A 21,001-nucleotide genomic window follows, 5' to 3' on the forward strand; every position below is an offset into this window, starting at 1 on the left:
TCCTCACAGCAGGGCATTTGTCTGTGTTGTATTTTCCAGATGTAATCAGAATACTTGACCCTTCCAAGCCAGCATTTCAGCTTTGAGACTAAAATAACACACAGGAAAATCTATATGCTGCTGGAACTGTTCCTGAGTGCATTAGATCTTCCTTACCCATCTAAGCCTGCATTTGGAAATGTGCCCTGCATTCCCAGACCTGTGTGCAGTGTTGCTCCCTTTCATGCTGCTTGTGACTGAGGCATGAAATGTCTGTCAAGCTGGCCCATGACTGTTTTCACTGGAAAGCAATGAATTAGCAGAAGGTGGAGTCAGTTTAGAGGGAACCCTCGCTGTTTGGATATTTAATAGTTTGCAGGTCATTAAATGAGTGACTTTAATGGCCAAATGTGTGGGGAGAGGAGGAAAAACATGAAACATCTCATCCTGAGATATCACCATGAGGAAAGGTGATTTTGTTTTCACTGGATTTCAGTCAGTCAGGGACTCTCTGAAGTTTAAAAGGCAAAGGCTTTCAGTACCTTAAGGCACTGAAGTGCTTCTTGTTTGCGTGATGGCACCCAAAGAGCCTGGTATGAGACGGGGAAGAGACTGTAAAGCTTTGCCTAGAAAGGGAAATGAGGTGAGAAGGTTTTGCTGAGCAAGATGCATAAGGGAAGAAGACTGATATTGCCCAAGAAGCCCATGTGTGATCATGGGGCAGCAATGAAGGTATGGGGGTCAGTGATGGGGTGGAGGCTCCATAACCTGGTCATTAGAAGAGGAAACAGGAAGGTAAGGGCCCTCACCTCAACCTCACATTTCATCTGTGGCCTTGAGCAAATCACTTCACCTTAATCTACCTTGGTTTCCACTCTTCCTGATGGGAGGGAGGACACCTCATGGGTTCAGATGTTCAAGGACTTTATTAGCTTGTGGATGGAGATGTGTGCAGCCCTCACTGAAAGCAGAAGGAAGTGCAGAGTCGACCTGACACGGCTGTATCTCCTTTCAAATCCTACATTTACAGACTCCACATAGCTGGGAAATAAGCCTTCATACCCACTTAGAGTTGAGGAGCACTCTGGCATTTCTTCCTGAGCTGAAATCAGCCTCCAGCGTTGCGTGAGGACGTGTGAAATGTTACTCCTCCCTTACAAAATGGCTCCATGTTTCTGCCCTCAGTGAGATGGGCTTCATTTCCCAGGGGTGCTGTTTGTGTTGTGTTGCTCTTAGATGCTGGGAAAGGGTGGTAATGCCTGTGGTAAGGGAGAAAAAGACTATTATAGAACAACCAGCTCCTTGTGGATGAATGGCTGTGGATGAATGGCTCCAGTGCCATTCCTTGTCTGGTTTACATCAGGATGGGTGTAGGAGGAGGAAAGCCTGTTGTCAAAGCACAGGGGGTTGTGCTCTAGTAGTGAGCAATGCAAACCCCACTGAGCACCTTGCACTGTGGCTGCAGAGGGAGAGCAGCTGCATGCAGGAGATGGGAACATGTTCCTTGCCAGGCAAATGGAGCACATTGAAGTGCAGCTGACTGAGAACATCTGTCAGGGCTCTGTTTCATCCTGCACAACTTGGTTTTTAAGGGAATCAAATTTCTGGCATCAAGCTTATGTATTTTATAGAAAATAAATCATTTTCTGTCTCCCCAAGGGCTCTGCTACAATACTTGTGATGTGAAGTGGGCAGCCTGTATTCACCATGTGTGAGGATTCAGAGTGATCTCTGCTTCCCTCAGCCCTTCAGCCGTCTGCTCCTGTACAGAGCCCATAGACAGTCTCAGTGATTCAGAATGTCTCAGGCCTTTGGGATGGAAGCTGTACTTCCCAAAACGTGCTGAATCCAGGGTTGTGTGTGTTGCATGGGAGGAGTACTAAGGTGCACTGTGAGCATCCTGAGTGCATGAACCATCAGAATGTAACAGCTCACGTGCTGTTCGGGGCTGGTGGCCATGGGTAGTGCCACTGGAATGGAAATGATCGTGCCACTGCTTAGTGGGTCACACAAGTAGCCTTTTACCTCATTCTTCCTGGGCATTTGTGGCCATGTGGATGGCTTCCAGCAGAACCACTTTTATATAGGAGAACAAAAGCAGCTCTTGAAGTGGAATAGATGTGCATAGCGTTCTTTCACATGTTTTTCTCTCTCTGATACACTCAGCACGGCTCTTCATCAAAAATCAGTTGTTACACTGGAGAAATGCACCTGGGCAAGGATCCTGTGATGCTGAATCTATACAAACATGAAAGAAAAAGAGATTATAGTCCAAGTGGTTTCCTGGTTGGATTATAAGGCAAATGTTATATAAGTTGCAGATGAAACTTAACTCTCTTCAGAACGGCAAGCTTCTCTCTCAAGTAGGAATGATTGCAAATACTCTCTTTGTTTGTGTTTTTAATAGGAAATGATACCCCTAACAACAGCTTCTGGAAGCTCTGTGCCAAGGTTCTGCATGTGAGGGAGATGAGGGAGTGTATGTGCACAGTGTGCCTTGCTCTTGAGTTGGACAGCCCCATCTCCAGCGCTGGAAGGGAGCTGTTTCTCTTCTCACACTAAGTACCATCCAAAAAGCTGGCTTTGGTCTTGTTTAGTTTTGAGGGTGGCATCTGACCATGGGGAACAAGAAAGCTCTTGAACTTGATTCATCCTTTAAATGACTGACAGATGGCACTAATTTTTAGTCCTTGCCAAAACACAGACTAGAACTGATGACCTAATTTCAGCTGACCTTGAAACAAGCAACCTCTGTGACCTTCAAGCAATTAGGTGACTCAGGTAGGTAGCTATCCTGTCTGCTGGCTGTGGAGCTAAGGGTGCTTTTGTCGTGCTCTGTTTGAGGGCTGCTGCTGGAACTGCATTGTTCCCTGTGCCTTACAGCTTCTCTGATCTCACAGACACACTTTGATTTCTTATTTTATCTGCCTTAAAGACCTGGCAAGTCTCTGGTGGGAGCACACTGAGGTCTGTAGCAGAATACTTAGCCAGGAGAAGGTGCCTCCTCAGACATTGAAGTGCAAGCAAGAAATTCCCTTTGACAAATTCTCATTTATGAGGAGAAAGTGACATTTTACATATTCAAAGCACCATGCAACCATTGCTTTTTTACATAGCACCTTTAAATTTGACCAGGGAAACATTCCTCACTGTCAGAACACAAAAGACCTTTCAGTTCTGCCATATTGAACCTGGAAAAACTGTTTCTCTTATGTGGCATCTAATGTGTTACACATGTGCTTGTTGTTTTAGATGAAAGGCAATGACAACTGTGCTACCAGGGGGAGAAAGTTGGAAACCTACCTGTGGAAGGTGTACAACGAGGCCAAAGGCCATAGAAGTTCCTCTTTGACGATGGGAGCCTTGATTCTGCAAGATGTTAAGTGTGTCTGACCAAATATCTCCAGTATAAAAGAAGTCTCTTGGAATCCTTCCTGTTTCTTGGAGTCCTGTGAAAACAACTCACATTTGAGCAGTAAGCTAGAGCTGTCTGCCTTCTGTGGCCTTGGAAACAGACTGAAAGGTGTATGGCCACGTTTGTGGACAACTGGGAGGAGATTCAGCCACCTTGATCACCATGTAAGGAAAAGAGCAGCAACCAGCACTTCAGTCCAGCCAAGGTAAGACAGGAACACTTGCTGAACAAGCTTTTCTTTACAGAAGTGCAGTCATTGCATGGTGCTGAAATAACTGGTGCATTTGTGTCTCACTAGCAGCAAGAACTCAGAAATTAACAGAGCAAATGTGAATGAATGTGTGTGGCAACATGACACGCTAATGGGTATTTCATCCCCTGCTGCAGTGAATGAGCTGAGGAGAAGCCTAAAAGCCTATCTGTGAAAGTGCCACCTCATTAGATTGCAGGTTGCTGAAACAGCCCTTCAGTTACAGCACACAAAGGCTTGCCTATGTGCATGTGCACTGCTTGGTTTTATTGGCATTGAGTCCCAGAAAACAATATGCCAAAAGTACCTGGACCAACACCAGGGCTTAGAATTTCCAGGATGTATACAGTAACACACCTCTAAATATGGCCCCTGGTACAGGTCTGGAAAATAATGTGTTTATTCAGTTGCTGACCACAGAGTGTTAGCAACGGGCAGGAATGTAGCTCAGTGCGTTTCTTGGACACAGAGGGGAGAATTTTCAACCCAGCCTTCAGAACACACCTGCTGCTAAAGGGATCCACGTCCCCAGACCTTGCTGTGGCTCACATGAGGCTGTTCTGTGTTTGAGGGAGGATTCCTCTGACAGGGATCACCGTTAGGAAAAGCATGAAAGGCTGGCTAACAGCTTGGGCAGGCTGTTTGTGAGGGCAGTTATTTCTTCACAGAGGGGAGGACTCTGATATCCAGTCCTTCTCATTCTTAGTCCTGAAAGGAAAACAATTCCCAGAGGCAAGGATAAATAGAGGCATGTTGAACGGTGTCTGTTTTCTCTGGAGACAAGGATGGCAGAGGGATGGAGCCTTGTGAGCCCTCGTTAGAACACAAGGAAACACTCCTTTGGTGCTGAGGTGAGGGAGCCCTGGCCCAGGCTGCCCAGGGAGGGTGTGGAGGCTCCTTCTCAGGAGGTTTCCAAACCCACCTGGACATGTTCCTGTGCCACCTGAGTGAGGGGAACCTGCTGTAGCAGGGGGTTGGCCTGAGCTCTGGAGGTCCCTTTCCAACCCCCACCAGTCTGAGATTCTGTGATTCTTGAATACTGGCAGGGGACAGAAAGGTGTGCAGCTGAGGCTCAGGTGCAGTTGAAGGCTGCAGACCTAGTGCCCAGCCTTGGGAGCTGTGAAATGTAGCTCTGTGCATGCAAAGGTGTGTGAAGAGCACAGCAGTTGTCACCTGTGGTTTAGAGTATACAGTGAGGATCCTGATGTTGGCAGGTACATGGAGAATGCATTTTAAAGCTTGAATGTGAAGAAAGAAAAACTGAATGAGTTTCTGTAACCCTCCAGGCACCCTGTAAAGGCAGCTAGAAGAGCTTTCCCTCGCTATGTATTCCTGTAGGATGTTTTGTGAAGCGCGTGGGAGGGATGCCTACACCTATTGGATTGGTGTGCATTATCCTGTGTGGCTTTTCTGCACAGTGTTACTGGTTTCTTACCAACCAGAGGCTGCTCTGTGGGAGCAGCAGTGAGCAAGTGGAAAAGGTGCTCTTTCTTTGCCTTATTCGTGCTCTTCCAGTGGTTGTCAGGGAATTGTGCCACTGATGCTTGGTTGTCACACAGCTGTGGTGGCCTCGAGGCTGGGAGAGTTGTCCAGAAGCAGTAGATCCCAGTGGTGGGCATGTGTTGGCTCCTGGCAGTCAGGAGGGGCCGTGCAAGGCACAAGCTCTGCTGTTGAGCTGCAGAACACAGAGGAGATTTGCAGTGAAGCGAGCTGATGTGGTTGTGGCGGGTGGAGGCGGCTGCCCAGGTGGCTGTCCCAGGGAGGACAGGCTCACAGGGGCTGTTCCCCCTCCCAGGGCCTGGCCTCAGGGCCACAAAAGTGAGGGATCAGTGGGGTTAGGGTGCTGGGATTATTTTTATCTCCTGGTTTTGTTGTGCCTGTGCAGAAGTGCTAGCCTTTTCCCTTCTCTTTTTTTCCCTGTGAAGCATTAACTGGGTGGGTTGCCATAGCAACCCCCACATGATAAGTTGGGCTGCTTCTTGCAGCCTTCAAGATTTCTCTCTCTCAACATCCAGTCTCCTTCAGTGTTTCTCCTGGAGTGCCAAAATGGCTGAGGGCTTTGTGGTGCCTGTGCCCCAAGGCTTGTGCCTGTCCTCCAGCCTGTGTCAGGGCAAGAACTCAGCTTTACCAGATTTTCTTCACCTCTGGGCCCAATTTCTCTCCTTTAAATAGGAGCTAGAACACCCCTGGCTGGGCATGAAGTGCTTGAGGTCTGTACATGAACCATTCCAGGGGACAACTCGTTCCTTTTTTAGGGTGTGTGTTTGTGATTTAAACTGGTTGTGAGTTCTGGAGGAATTCATTCCCAGAGGAGCACCAAGGCACCTGATGGCAGGGCCATGCCAAGGCAGGAGCAGGAGGGGCTGTGTAGGGTCAGTTAGTGGCTGCTGACCAAATCAGCCTTGCAGGGCTGCTGCTTCCTCTTAATCCTCTCAGCCCCTCTCTCTGCTCCCTGGCAGGATTCTCTGTAATAGCTGTAATTAGAGCAGCTATAGCACGAAGAGTACAGCTCTGCTGATCCGGGTGCTGTGTTTTCTGGCAATGACCTGGCTTCCTGAGTACAGACGTGATTTCCACTGTGCTTCATGAAACAGGTGCTTGTCAAATGACATTGTCCAGTACTTCCTGTGTCTATTAAAAACCCCTCACCATCAGCTCTCATCCACCACACACAGGCTGGACCATTCCAGAAAGGTTAGGAGCAAATCCCGTGGCTTAGCCTGTGCTTCCTTTTGTTGAGTTGTTGTGGATAGGGGCAATGGGAGAAAAGCAAATGGCTTCACCCTTCCATCATCACTGGGTGTCATGGCTGCCAGTTTGTCTTCTTGCCAGGTATTAAGAGTTGGATATTCCCAATGGATGGCTTCTAAGGGAGGATTGGAAGAGTGTTACTGGCCTCTGCAGTAACACTGGGTAAAATGAAGCAGAACAAAGAGATTAGGAAGATACCCTTACTCACTGTTGCCACAGTGGGCTGCAAAGGGTGAGGTGGAGGCAGTTGTTCTGTGTGTGGTTATTGGCAGATGATGAGTGCAGCTTGCTGATCCAAACATGATGAGATGATGTCAAGGCAAAATGCTGGCTTTGTTCTGCGCCTGCTTCGCATAAGCAGCAGAGGGACCCGACTGTGTGTGTGTTGGGGCCACAGCACGGTGGTGGTGGCCACGCTGGCAGTGCCATGCTCAGCTGAGAGGCTGTGTGGAGCTGATGCTTCCCAAGGGCTGCAGCTCTCCCTGCCTGGGTGGGTCTCCCTGCAGCTCTCCCTGTCTGGGCCGTCTGCGCTGCCGAGTTCAGGCACCTTGCGTGTCGAGCTCTGATGGGGTTGGTCAGGTTTAGTTCAATAGATTGTGCTGTTTATTGAGCTGCCATCAGAGTAGATGCTTTAAAAAGAGAGTTAATAAGCACTTCATTTTTCCCTGTGTCCACTGTGACCTTCAAAGTTGGAGAAGCCCTTCGGGGCACGGTGGCCCCAGTCCAAGAGAAAGCCCAGCCTGCTGCTGGCATTAAACTCCCAGGAATCCGAATGGAACATGAGGAGAGATGATTTCCCAGTATCTCCAACTGTGACCTTCCAGGCTGTGCAAACATTAGTATTAAACTCATTAGAGGCGGAGGGGAGGCCTTTCTGTGACCCTGTCTGGATAATTAGACACACGCATTTCTAACCCCATGGGGGTATTTGGGAGGCTGATATCCCCCCTCTCCATCTCCTCTAGCCAGCGCCGAGGGATTAGCCATGCCGGGTAGGGCCGAGGCTGAGGAGTGAAGGAGGAAGAGGAGGAAAGGGAGGAAGGGAAGCTGCCGCGCATGCCCGCCGTGCCCCCCGCCTGGGCTTAGGCTGGGCTGGGCGCAGACGATAGCGGCCGCGCCCCCGCGCAGCCCTCCATCCCTCCGCGCATCCCTCCGCGCCTCCGTCCGTCCCCGCGCAGCCCGGGCGGGCGCGGAGCGAAGCGCCGCGGCTCCGGTGCCACCTGCTGCCGCCGGGCCGGGCCGGGCGGGGCGCGGCGCGCCGGAGCTGTCCGCGGTGCTGCCGGCCCGGCCCCCGCCGCCTGCCGCCCACCCGCCGCCGGCAGCTCGGAGCCCAGCGCAGCGGAGCCAGAGGCAGCCCCGGGCATCCTGTTGCGCGGAGTCCGCGGAGACGAAGCGGAGCAGCGAAGAGCTTCTTTCGCAGGGTTGGGACTAGCGCCTGGCTGGGAACAATGGCTGCTGTGCTGCCAAGGCTGGTTTGTGCATCTTCGGTCGCGTTGGTCGTCTGGGGTAGGTGCTTCCATTCCTTCCTGTCCTCAGGCGGGTTCTTCACCAAACGTGGTGATTGCCTCTCGCGGGATGCCTCCTTACAGCCCCGCTGTTCTGAGCAGGGTTCCCTCAACGCTGCCGTGAGGAACAGCCTTCCAAGTGGCTTTTGTGTTTACGGGGAAGGAGAGGGCATTCACGCAGAGTTAGCGTGACCGTAATGGAGTTCATACGAGCAGACAAAACACCTTCCTGCTAAGCAGACTCACGGCTCAAAGCATGTGCTTTAATATCAGACAAGTTGTTTACTGCTTCCCAGTCGCTGTTGTTTTGAGATTTGCAGTGTAATTTAGGTGTTGAGGTGCCTCAGGGAGGATGTGCAAACCGTTAAGCAGTGCATGTGCCTGCTGGTTTTCCATGTGGGCTACACATATCAGAGTCAATCATTTATGGCAGTTACAGTTTTTCTTCTGTGAGCAAGACAAGGTTGGTTAGTTTTGGCAATGCAGCTGCGTTTGATGTGCACAGATACCTACAGCTGAGTGTGTGGGTGCGTTTCTGCGTGTACACAGCTCATTTAACCACAGTGAAGCACAATTGGTAGCTACTTCCTTATTTCTCCCAGAAAGCTGGTGCTACCCAGTAGTACGGGAGAACTGGAATCTGGCTCTTTCCAGGATCAGTCCCGGGAACGTTGGGTGCTTGGGAGAGCGGGTTAATGGCATCTCAGGGGCTGGGGAGGAGGGAGCAGCCAGCAAAGTCAGCATCTCCAGCAAGCTAAACTCTAGGCTTTGAGACAGCTTTGGACAGACAGAACCCAGCCTTGTTTAGCCCAGGGGGCAAATGTCAGCAGGGATTTAGTCTGAGATGCCGTGCTGGAGCGTTCCTTTTCTTATCGAGTTATGTAGCTTCACAGACACGGATTTCTGTCTCGCTGGGGAGAGCAGCAGTTTATAGTGGCTGATGTTAGCACAGATGTGATTTGGAAGCATTTTGAATGGGAATGCATGTAAAATCAATAACCCTTCCTGCTGCCAAACGTACTCAAGCCCAAGCCTGTTGGTTCCCAGTACTGCTTATGAAACCCAGGAACTGAAACCCAGGCAAATCCTCCCAGTTTGTTTTGAGCACGTTGATTAAAACACCCAGACCGTGTTCCTTGACACTCAGATTCTGGGCTTTCCCTCACTGCAGACTGGAATTGCTCCTGTACCAGGAGTGTGCTCAGCATGCATGGGAGAGAACAAACAATGTCTCTAAAGTGGCATTAATTACTACAGGAAAAATGAAAGTTGTGGCAAAGGAAGTGCTGGAGAGGAGAATCAGTGTGAAGGGATCACCCTCTGTTAGTTCTCATGAATTATTTATGTCTCAGAGAAGGCAGCTTGGTAAAATTTGTCATTTGAGACTCACCTGTTGCCAGAGCACTGCCAGTAACAAATGAAAATGTTTTCTGTTGGGGCTGATGTGATCATAAATGCCAAGATGGGGATGAGGGATGTCTCTCTAATTCTGTCTTCTCTGCTGCTCCTTCTCCCTAGCTGGTTTTTGTTCTGCAGTATGTGTTGAAGTCCCATCAGAGACAGAGGCTGTCCAAGGAACACACATGAAGCTACTCTGCATTTCCTGCATGAAGAGGGAAGAGGTCACAGCTAGCACAGTGGTGGAATGGTTCTACAGGCCAGAGGGTGGAAAAGATGAACCTGTATGTATGTTTAGCAGCTGAGCCCTTGCTTTCATAGGTCTTACTGTGAAATACAGTCCAGTGAGCTCCTGTGGGAGAAGCCAAAAGGTGTTTCTGAGGGTGTAAGCTTGTCCTGTGGCAGGAGCCCCAAGGAAGACTCTACAAGGGAAAGAGAGGGACCCACAAATACAAAACCTGCCATGTTCTTCCTTAAAGTCTGTGTGAATGGCCAGCAGGCTGCTGTCATATCACAGAGGAGACTCCAAGCTGCAGACATCCATGTCACTTCTGAATCCCCAAGCTGTTCTTGGGAGGTTAAATTTGGTTCTGATAAATCTGCAGGACAGGATTTACCACATTTTGCCTCAGAGAAGGCAGCAGGGGGACTGTGGAGGGAATTGCTGTCAGTTGCTGTGAATCTCTGTCGGGAGAAGCTAGAATTCGCTTTCAGAGTGAATCAAAATAGGACTCATACAGACGAGGGGCAACTGGAACTGGGGACAGAACGGTGACATGGACAATAAGATAAAGGCTGAGTGCACACACTTCTGCCTAGTGATTTTATCAGAGTATGAAGCGTCAGATTGGTGGTTGCACTTCATCACTGTTGAGCAAGGCCAGGCAAAGCGACAAATATTCTCCTGCCTTCTGAGAACTGAAGGGACCTCGTGAAGGAAGGAGATGGGAATTCGTTTGCAGTGACCTGGGGTGTACATCTGCAACCCAAAGGCTGCAAACAAAAGCGAGCTGAGGTGGGCAGGTTAATGATGGAGACTCTGGTCAGCCAGGAACCTGTGAGAGATCAGGCCTGAACGATTATCTTACATGCAGTGACCAAAGGCTGCATGATCTCAGTTGCTAAGGAAGCCCAGAATGTACATGTGTGTAGCTAGAGGATGATGCTTTTGCTTGCATGTGCTGTGCTGTCAGTGATTAACCAGAACACTCTCCCACCTTCCCTCACAGATCTATGAGTACAGGAAAATGAACCATGAATTCCCAAGCCGCTTCAGTGGCCGGTTACAGTGGAATGGGAGTAAAGACATGCAGGATGTGTCCATCACTGTGTTAAATGTGACCCTGAACGATTCAGGGATCTACACCTGTAACATCACCCGGGAGTTTGAGTTCGAGATCCACCGGCCTCTCTTCACCAGCTCCCGGAAGATCCACCTCACCGTGGTGGAGGAGGGTATGTAGCACTGCCACAACATGTCTTGTGTCTCAATTTGCTGTGGGGGTTGTCATCCAGGGGTAGAGTTTTTCATGGCACTGCAGGAGAGGGGAGACCGAGCTGACAGGTTAATTGTGCCTGTCTTTGCCCACCGCAGACACTGAGCAGGGCTCAGACCTGCATTGTGTTTGAGTCATTTGTCAGTGGTTGTGTGGGGATGTGGGAAGGTACAATAAGCTTGGCAGGCTGGGGCAACAGCTGGGCAGACTCAAGAAGCAAGCAGAGCTTTCCAGTTTCTCTGCTCAGAACCCCAGCTTCTCCCCTGTCAGCTCCAGGCCTCTGCAGCACAGCCCTTCCCAGGGTACCCACAGCAGCTGCCTCCTTGCTTCCACCCCCTCCCTCCTGGAACAACTCATTCTCCATTTTGATATTGGTCTCTTGCTTCCACCCTCTCCCAGTCCCTCCTTTCCCTTGCACTGCTCCCCAGCCTTTCTTGCTTTTGCTCAGCTCAGTGCTGAAATCCCGGCTCGTTAGAATTCTGTCAGTGGACACTGTGCTGTTCTCTTCAGAAAGCAACAGGAGCTTTTAGCCCTCATCCTTTTCTGCTGTGTCTTCCCTTCTACCCCAACAAGCATCTTAGTGGTTTGATCTCTGCCAGATCACTGGTGGCACCGTGCAGTTGAGTAACAGCAGCAAGCAGGATGCAGAAAGGCAACGGAGTGAGAGGGGGAGAGAGGCCAACGGGGAGCACTCCTCAGGAGTGTGTGGGTGGCACAGGGAATGACAGACACAGACAGGCTTGTGCATGTCTGATTCCCCTGGGATCACTGCTGGCAAATCCTGCTTTTGACCCCTCACAGTGCAGTGGCATCAGGGTATCTGTGGCAGGGAGGGTTAGGAAGGGTGACTGGAGGGGGGGAAGGCTGCCCTGCTCCCACAGCTGCACGTGAGTGATGAGAGATCATTTCCTCAACAGCTGGAGAGGACTTCACCTCAGTCATCTCGGAAATCATGATGTATATTCTGCTGGTCTTCCTCACCTTGTGGCTCCTGATAGAAATGGTCTATTGCTACAGGAAAGTCTCCAAGGCAGAGGAGGCTGCCCAGGAAAGCGCGTAAGTGTGATGCCAACTCTTCTGAGGGGCTTCTCCACGTGTCTCAGCCCAGTCCATGCTGCCAGGAGACCCAGCTTTGCTACTGGCACATTCCTAGCTGAAGCCATTGCAATGTTTGGGAGTAACCAAAGAGCCAGTGCACTTGCAGCTCCCTGCCCATAGTGCAGGGTATTCCCAAGGCTGACTCACAGCAGAGATGTTCCCAGTTTTGTACTGTCTCATTCCCATCTTTCTACATCCTTGGCTCAGATAAAGGTGCTCTTTGTTCCCAGTAGGAAGGCTGTAATGTGGGATTGTACAGCCAGAGAAGACTCAGTGTCTGATCCTGACTATCCTGAGGAGAGTGCCCTGCTGTCAGCACCTTCCATGGGTGACATTTGTTACCTTAATGATTCTTACAAGCACTGGGTGTCTCTGCAAGGGGGAAAGGACCCACACAGGTCTTTGCAGGGCAGCACCTGAGGTTATGCTTTCCTCCTCCCTCCACCTACAGGACAGACTATCTTGCAATTCCATCAGAGAACAAGGAAAACTGCGCCGTGCCTGTCGAGGAATAGCAGAGGCGCCAGCGGAACGAACGGCACCAGGTAGGCCATGAGGAAACTGTCCCAGCCTCGCAGCCTTCCTGCAGTGGGTTAGGCCTGAGAAAAGGTGGCTGGCAGACTCCTGGAGCCTGGCCCTGCTCCTTTGGAGTGACCTTGGAAGCACTACAGGCTGTCTTTAGATGGTGGGTGTACTAATCATGCTTGAAAGCTCTAACCAACACACACACTCCCTTTCAGGCCACGGTGCAACTGCTCCTTTGCACGTTGCTGTGGGCAGTCCCTGTCCCCTGCAGACAGCAGCTGTGCTCAGGCACTGTCTCCAAAGGAAACATCCACTAGGAAGGACTCTGTGCACAAAAAGACCAGAAATCCAGATCTTTTAAAGGCTGGTTCACATCCTGTCAGTTACCATGTCAACTAGATCCTGATCCTCACTCCAGGAAGTGCTCCAAGAGGAATTCTCTCCCTTGCAGGGGCTCTGAAGACAGAAGGACTGCGTCACGCCGGCCAGGTTTGAGGGGGAGCTCTGCGCCGTCGGGAGGAGACACGGGGAAGTGTAAATTCTCTTCCATTTGCCTTGGACTCTGTACAGCCTTGACTTTGGCCTCATGGCTCCATACTGAGCTGCCAGCCCACTTGCTAAAGGACTCTTCTGTTGAAGCATGCTGAGCAAAGGGCAAAGGGGTGTGGGCAGCACGGCTCCTTCCCTACTTTTAGTCCCATGCCTTCGTAAATGTTAAGTGTCATTTCTTAGCTGCTGTCACCACCTTGATTTGCTAAATATGCTAGCTCTCCATTGCAGAGGTAAAGGGCATGTATGTCTGTCTTGTTACTCTGACCTGTAACTGGGAATGAGGCCAGCTTAGGGGGATGTTCCACCATATATTACAACCCAAGCAGTCCTGACCAGCGTTAAAATGGGAAGAATTTAATAAGTGGTTATTGCTTGGCACATTGGGCATTGGGCTGCCCCCGCACAGGCAGAGCAGGATGAGGACTGTCACACACTAGAACTGTTCAAAATGTGAGACTACTAGAAGGGTGAGTCCCTGTGCCATGCTCACACTTGCTTCTGAAGGAGGGAACTGAGAATACAGACCCTGAAGCACTCCTGCATTGGGAGGCACGAGGATGTAAGACTAAGAATCCCCTTCCTCCCCTGATCCCTTTCATTTAGCAAGTGTCAGAATGGGTAGTTCTTGGTTTGCTTTGCAGAGCAGGTGCTGCTCAGGCACAGGGGAGGGAGAGCCCGCAGAGCCGCCTTCTGCAGCAGCAGGAGAGCAGTAGCAGAAGGTACACGGCTCTCCTCCTGGGGAAAGCCCTGAAAGGCAGGCAGGCAGCCCCATGCCAGCAGGCAGGCAGAGGGAGTGTGGCTGCAGAGGCCAGGCAGGGGAGGGCCACCTGTGTCACACAGCAGTGCTTTCCTAGGGCACTGGCCGCCTCATGCTGTAGCATGGCTCCATCTAGAGGGATGGGCAGCAAAAGCCTCACTTTTCCTTGTTCCTCGTGATTTTTGTCTTGTAATTAGTGACTGGTTTGGGTAGTCACCACTCAAGTAAAGGATCCACCACTGTGCAAGCTTACCTTTTCAGATGTAGTGGCTGGAGCAGGGTCACCTTTGGTTTCTGGCCTCAGCTGAGCTCAACAGCTGGGATTACAGGGAAGGGAGGAAAAAAAGGCAGAAACGTGGTTGGGGGTGGAACTGTACCTTAAGACAAAGCGGGGAGAAGTGTTTTCTTCCTATGCCAGATGTTGTTACATCCCTGCTGCAATGGAGCCTGTGCTGCTTGCACCAATTGACTAATTTTGCTACACTGACTGCTTCTAAGTAGTTCCCAAGTGCTTGTGACCCAAGGCATGCTTCCCATGGGGTCTCCTCTGCTTTGTTCTGCTGCTTTTTATGTGTTGCTGAAATCACAGAAATCACTCCGTGAGTCAGGGCCAGGCCAGCTTTCTAACTGGCAGTTGTTCAAGTTCCCTTTCTTAGCGTGGGTGTCAGCTTTAGTAAACTACTACCATGCAGCCAGTCTTCCCAGCAGGATCACTCGCCAGCCCAGAGCCAAGCCTGGCACCCTGGGCACGCTTTCCAGATGAAGCACACTTGGAGGCTGGGTTCCTTAACACCTAATAGCCAAGTGGGGGGAGAAAACCACTGCTGATTCAGCCGGAGGGCTTCATTTATCCCAGGCCAATCTGCCTGGCCTCAGGGCAATTTGGAGCCTGATCCTGACTCTAAACCCACAGCAATTGATAACCCTCTGGTGTTCATAAGTCAAGAAAAAGGAGTAAAGCTGAGAACTCTGTGAGAGCTACCTGGGGTGGTAAGGAAGGGCCGTCCTGCAGTCCCACACCTCCTGTCTCACGCACAGCTGCTCAAGACGCGCTTTTGTGGACACATCCTTCACTCTCCCTGCTCCTACACACAGATGTGACTGTTCCTTTGGGTTGTTTCTAGGCAGGAGAAAATGGTGTCACGGTTTTGCTCAAGATTCTGGCAGAAAACATGAAAACCAAAAGCAGACGGGGCTGTTGGCAGGGTGGTGTGAGAGGCAGGCGGTGTCCCGGAGGAGACGGTCCCGGCTGCTCTCGGAGAAGAGCCTCTCCATGTTTGGAAATGACACAAGAGACTTTAGACTAGGCAAGGTAATAAAAAGAACAAAGCACTCACGAGTCCTGCTGTTTGATAGCTTTGTTGTTTAATTTATACCGTACTTCCATGGTACTAGCTACTTTACAGTAAGGTTTGGCTGCGTGCCCTGACAGTTCCTAGGTTCTAGCAGGTAAGTTTCAGTATCATTTTATCGCCTGTTGCGCACAGCGCAAAGCTTGTGACAGTTAAACAACTCCTAGAACAAACCCACGGTCCCTCCCCTCACTGCCCACCCTCCCTGGAGTTCACCTCAGCACTGCAGGCTCAGGCTGTGGAAGCCAGGCGGGTGGCACGTGCCCAGAGGTGATGGTACGACCCGCTGCCTCTGTCCTCCTTCAGTCTGTGGCTCCCAGAGCAGCCAGGGGCGCGGGATCCAGGGCCTGGGGTGGGGAGAACACGCTCCAGGTTTTTAGCAGCTCCGTCCAGCCCTGGAGCACGTGGTGGGAGACGAGCGGCGTGAGAACGGGAACATCCCAGAGGTGCCACAGCCACACGATGCCAGTCCGGAGCGGTTGTAACGCTGCCACGGTTCTGCTGCTCCTCCCAACCTCCTGACCTCGTCGGGCCAAGAGCCAGGTGAGTGATTCCAGAGCTGGGAAGTGCTGCTGCGAGGGAGGTGGGCTTGGCAAGGTGGGGAATGACGCGCCCGTGGCACAGGCTCCACCTCTTTGCTGGATGAAGTTGCCACTCTCCCAAATCCTCACGCTGCTGGGGCAGGTTGGGCCGAAACAGACGGGACCAAACGGCTCTAGAACCTGAGCTGTGCCTTGGTTTCCTTCCCTAACTATTCTGGGAGGGAGGGATGGGGAAGGTGGCCATTTAACATTAGCAATGGAATTGGCCTGAATGAGTGAGGTAACAGAAACGGCCAGAGGAGGTTCCTCCCTGAGCCATGTGCAAATATCATCCCTTCAGCTGAAGGGAATCCTTTTCCCTACTGAAAAAAATAAGGAATAAAATAACCCACATTCACTTAAAAGAGCACACAGACTGCAGCGAGGAAAGGCAAGCAGGGACAGCACCAGGCCAGGCCATCTGCGCCACGGGGGATGATTGTCTGGCAGCAAAGGTGGGAGGGAGGAGGGAAAAGCCATAGGAGCCCCTGGGAGAGGAGGGCACGGCACAGCCCCTGCCAGCTGCTGGCAGTGGGACACAAACCGTCTCCACGACCCGAGGAGAGCGTTTGCCCAGCACACATCTAGAGAAAGGAAGGCGTTATGGCACAGCGAGACTCGTGCTGTAGAGGCTGCAAAGCAGAGGGAGGCAGAGCATGCTGGGCAGGGGAAGGGGCCAGAGGGGCTGCACAGACACCTCTCCGGAGCTCCACCAGTGTTCTGGGAGCCACTCACCTCAGATGCTTTGGTTCAAGAGTCTCTGAGCATTGTTTTAAGCAAAGCCCTGCTGGGTACTGTAACTAATGCTGAGACTGTCTGAGAAGGTGAAGCCAGAGTCCACGTGGCTGTGCCACAAAAGACAGGAGTGGCAGTCAGGCTGGCAGAGATCCTGGAGGAAAGATCCCTTTGGAGCTCAGCAGCAAGCACTGGGCTGTGCAGAGCTGTGGATGGCAGCAGCTGCTCTCAAGCAGGTGTCACTGACTCTGCTCTTCCACATGCTGTGGGACCAGAAAGTCCCACCTCTACATTGGGAAGTGGTTGGCTTCTGACCAACACCAAACAAATTCCTACTTGTGTTCCAGGGGAACTTTCTGTGTTCCAGCTTGTGCCCATTACCCCTTGTCCTGTCACAGGGCACTGAAGTAAAAAGACTGGCCTCATCCTTTGACCTCCACCCTTTGGGTATTGATCAGCATTGCTGAGGTCCCTTCTCCAGGCTGAACAGCGCCAGGTAAGCACAGAAAGAAGAGAAACCCTAACAGCAGCATCCCAGCTCTGACTTGGCTGTGGTGATGACTGCTTAGGCAAGGCAGAAGTATAACTCCTATAACATTATTCAGGCAGTTCCTAGAAAGCATTACTTACTTCTCCAGCAAATGTAAAGTAACAGGTCCAAATTGTCTATGGCTGCAGGTGGAGTCAATCTGGTGACTGGGGCACAGCTGCAGTAGCCCTCTAGAGAAGGCATCTAGGTGTAAACATGCCAGAGTTTTGCTGAAGCCCTCACCTCACCTTTAGTGGCATTGTGGGTTTTCCCTTAACAGCTTGCTTTTTTCCTCTTTTATTACTACTGTGATAAATTAAGAGGCAATAAAATATCACGAATCCTACCCAACTCGAAGCCAGACTTGCTGCCAAGTGCCAAAAAGAAAGTCAACAAGGAGAAAAAGAAGCCTAAGGCCTCTGAGAGGAACCTTCCTTGCTCTGGAGGACACTGCAGGTCCAAAGCTCTGCTTAGTGGCCACCATCTTATGCTCCTTATTGAAAGAGAAAGCAGCTCTTTATCAGGTGAACACTAAACCCAGCCTGAAGGCAAACGTGGCCTCTGACTCCAGAGCCAGGCCTGAGTAAACTGCATCAGTGAGAACACCCAGAGCCCAACGTGATGGCAATGCAGAGGAAGAGGGATGCACAGGTGAGTGAATGGACTTCTCACCTCCATAACTAGCAAGAGAATGTGAAATTGACAAGAAACTAACTCTGATCACTGGTATTTCTCTTCCATCCTCTCCAGACAGGTGGGTTCCTCTGCCTCTTGCTGGGTTACATCTGTCTGTGTACAAAACCCTCCTGGTCAGCTGGCTGAGGACACACATTCCACATTTCTTCAAGATGTGGCCTCTTTTCTCCTCTGGCACAGGCAAGGTGGCAAGTACAGGGCTTCCTCTCTGTTCTTTCTTGGTGCTTGGAATTGAATTCCAGAAAAGGGGAGAGGTGGGCAGCAGGGGATTTTTCCATGCTCAGTAAGTGTGGGAGTGACTAATGGGGAAGCAGAACTCCTGGCCAGTGGGGAGTCAGGGCCCTCCTGTCCCGAGAGGAGCTGCACAATGCCCTTCCTAGGCACTAGCACCTCAGTTTCATTGTACAGTAGCCATTTCAGCAGCCTCCCTGGAGAAAAGTCAGGGAGCAGTACAGTAGTCAGCAGCATTAAATTAAATAAATAGTCATAAATACATGTTACTCTCTAGGTGCCAAGGCACAGACTCCCCAGTGGTACCTTGCTTTCACACTCTGAAATGTCTTTGATAACCTGTCTTCATCTGTGCTCCAAATCTGAGTCTTCTGCAAGACACGTGTTCAGTGTGTGGTTGTGAAGACTGTAGGCAGGGCTGGGAGGAATCAGGGGGTTACTGCTACAGCCACCACCTTTCCCTCACTGGAATGCACAAGCAGGAGCTTGTGAGGGTTTTCTTTAGCCTCCACTTTGTCACACAGCTGTGGGTGAGAGTTCCTGGTACAGTGATGCAAAGACCAGTTACCCTTGTGTCCCTTCTCAGCGCTTGCTGGAGCCAGAGACAACACACAAGCTAGAACTGCACAGGGAATATGGAGCTGACTCCCTCCTGCCACTCAGAAGGTGCAGAGTCCTGCTCTTGACCAAGCTGGACATTGAGGGCCTCACAGATCACCTGATCTGCCTGCCTGGGTAAGAAGAGAAAGTCTCGGTGGCGTTTGGTGCCCCGCAGCCTCGCTGCCCCTCCTCCCTCACCTGGCTGCCAACAGGAGTCAGGAATTATCCCCCAGAACATGTACAAGTGGGTGTTGTCTTTTTAAAACAGCTCTACCACCTGATTTTCTTACAGAGCAAAGGCTTCGCTCTCCAGCTGATGAGAGAGACCTGTCAGATTTCTCACAGCCTGGACATCCCTCCAGATGCATCCTGCCACCACTGACAGTCCCTTCTTTGGTCCCCATGACCCTTCCTAGCCTCTCCTGCACTTCCCCAGGCCTGGTTGCTGTATACTATGCCAGTGAAGCAAAGGTGGCTGTTCTTTTTCTCCCTAATGTTTTCCTGCCAAGTTTGTAAGCCAAGGGAAGGTTTAGGTGGTACAAGCAGAACAGTCTCACAGACCAGGGGCAGGAGAGAGGTTTGCTGAGCAAGGAAGCAGGAGTGGGTGCAAATAAATACTGATTTGGGGTTGTTTTGAAGCTGGGCCACAGGTGGTTGCCCTTTCAGCACTGATCAGCACAGGGATGGCTTAATGGCAGGGGCCCAAGCACACAGAAAGCAGAGAACTACAGAGAGTGTAAAGGGGACACTGTCAAACGGAACAGAAACGGGATTTCTGCAGTGAGGCTCTCCTCCATCCACAAGCCACCACCCTGGGCTATTAATTGCCTAGCAGTAGGCAGCAAACCAGTGCTTGGAGAAAGCATGTCAGCTCATTTACATTCTGTGCTTTGCTCTCTGAACCAGGCTGGCCAACAGCACATTGTCATTTCTGCTCCAAGAAGGCGACGGCCACTGAGATCTGCTCTCTACAGACCTACAGCAACTCTTCTGGGAGGCCTCTTCTCCAACTGCAGAATAGCTTTGTAAGGGATTGACAGGGATTGCCAAAACCTCTCTGCCCTGAAGCCAGCAAGGTAAGAAAGTTGACAGTATCCCCTTTGTATGTATAAATAAATACAGTCAATCAGCGACCTTCATGCACAGGGAGGGGGTTTGGGGTGGGGGGGGCACTCACTCTGATGTTTCCCTTTGAAACAACAAAAACAAAACTGACAGACAGACAAACAGACAGCCAGGAATATTACACAAGTGGTGCAGGGACCCAGGGGAGAGCACTCAGGCGTGCCCCTGAGCACACACCTCAGTGCTGGGAGAGCACAGCCCTCCCAAACACCACGCTACCGCCGAGACGCTCCAGTTCAGCCAGTGTTGGAGGTCACTCCTTCCTCTCGATACGTAGGCTTTTTGTTTTTCTCTTAAAATCTGTATATAATATATATATTTATATTCTGTATGTATATATATATTTATATATATATTTATATATCCTATTTACACATATTGCACACCGTCCTCTGGCCTCCTGCATTCCTGCCTGTTAGTGGAAACGTTTCCGTTTCTCCTCTGGATCTGACCCGAAGTCCCGGGACCCGATGCCATTCTGGAGGTTTATTAGGGAATCCTTCATCTGCAAGACAAGAGATTTCTCCACTGTGATGCTACCTTACAGGTGAGAGTGATTTGAGGTTTCCTTCCCCCTGGTGCCTCCTTTTCCCACATACAGCACCCCCACCATACCGGCCTGGGCTTTGGAGCACCAGGGCTGGGATGTACAAACGGGGCTGGTGAGAGACCATTCTCCCAGACACCACAAAAGGGGTGAGGCAGAGACTGAGTAGCTCTTTCCACTGGGGAGAAGAGAGCAGCTTTCATTTACAAGCTCTGTTCTGAGCAGCCCAGGGTACAATCTCTTTGGGCAGTGGCTACCAAACCCCCTGACTTCGTGCCATGAAGGGCCCTGGCAGAGCGTGTCTCCCTCATCCACATGAGCCACCTGTGAAGCTAGTGATGAGGTTAAAAACATTTGCTTTCTAAACTGGGATGCCAAGGACTGTATGCAAGATGTGCTAATGTAAGGTCTTTGGCCCTGTAGGATTCTCTCCTCGACCTGTAAGACGTGACAGAGAAGCTGTGGTGTCCCTGGGATCTGCTGCCCACATCAGAAGATGGATTTATGGGGAGATGGTAGAGGAGGAGATGCACCTGATGGGGGTCAGTGGGACCAGGTAAGGCTGGAGGACTGTGAGGGGTGGCTGGGAGGACACAGTGACTCTGGTCCCAGCAGTAAGTGGCTGTGTGGTCTCACCTGGTCTAGAAGCATCACTGAGGATTTAATGATCTCACGCCATTTCTGTAGCTCTGAGTCGTGGTACTTCTGCTGAGACTCCAGTAACTGGGCCCATTCTGTCTGAGACTGGGGTAACCTGTTGGGCAGGACATGAGCGAGAGTGAATGCAGGGAAACTGCAATCAAGGGGGGGCAAAGTGGGTTGGGGGAGCATGTAGGTTGTATTCAGTTCCTGTCCAACCTTTTCACTCTCAAGAGGCAG

At 51.0% G+C, this 21,001-nt stretch overlaps 2 protein-coding genes across 7 annotated transcripts in view; one reads left to right on the forward strand and one right to left on the reverse strand.

Moving 5' to 3' along the window:
• Positions 1–7,380: 7,380 nt before the first annotated feature.
• On the forward strand, positions 7,381–14,331 carry SCN3B (sodium voltage-gated channel beta subunit 3). The gene is made up of 7 exons (XM_062013910.1): positions 7,381–7,387; positions 7,524–7,901; positions 9,419–9,582; positions 10,528–10,753; positions 11,712–11,850; positions 12,344–12,437; positions 12,869–14,331. The coding sequence occupies exons 1-6, from the start codon at positions 7,381–7,383 to the stop codon at positions 12,405–12,407; spliced, it is 978 nt and encodes a 325-aa protein (XP_061869894.1). The 3' UTR covers positions 12,408–12,437; positions 12,869–14,331.
• Positions 14,332–15,069: 738 nt separating this feature from the next.
• The window catches only part of GRAMD1B (GRAM domain containing 1B), a 60,182-nt gene continuing 54,250 nt past the window's right edge, over positions 15,070–21,001 (reverse strand). For all 6 annotated transcript variants that reach the window (XM_062014083.1, XM_062014079.1, XM_062014080.1 and 3 more), the window contains 2 exons: positions 20,759–20,876; positions 15,070–20,080 (listed from right to left, as the gene is read on the reverse strand). In XM_062014083.1, coding sequence (XP_061870067.1) covers positions 19,991–20,080; positions 20,759–20,876 — 208 coding nt within the window. In that variant the 3' untranslated portion in view covers positions 15,070–19,990. The remainder of the gene's footprint in view (positions 20,081–20,758; positions 20,877–21,001) is intronic.

The sequence above is a fragment of the Colius striatus genome, chromosome 23 (genome assembly GCF_028858725.1).
Source record: "Colius striatus isolate bColStr4 chromosome 23, bColStr4.1.hap1, whole genome shotgun sequence".
Classification (NCBI taxonomy): domain Eukaryota; kingdom Metazoa; phylum Chordata; class Aves; order Coliiformes; family Coliidae; genus Colius; species Colius striatus.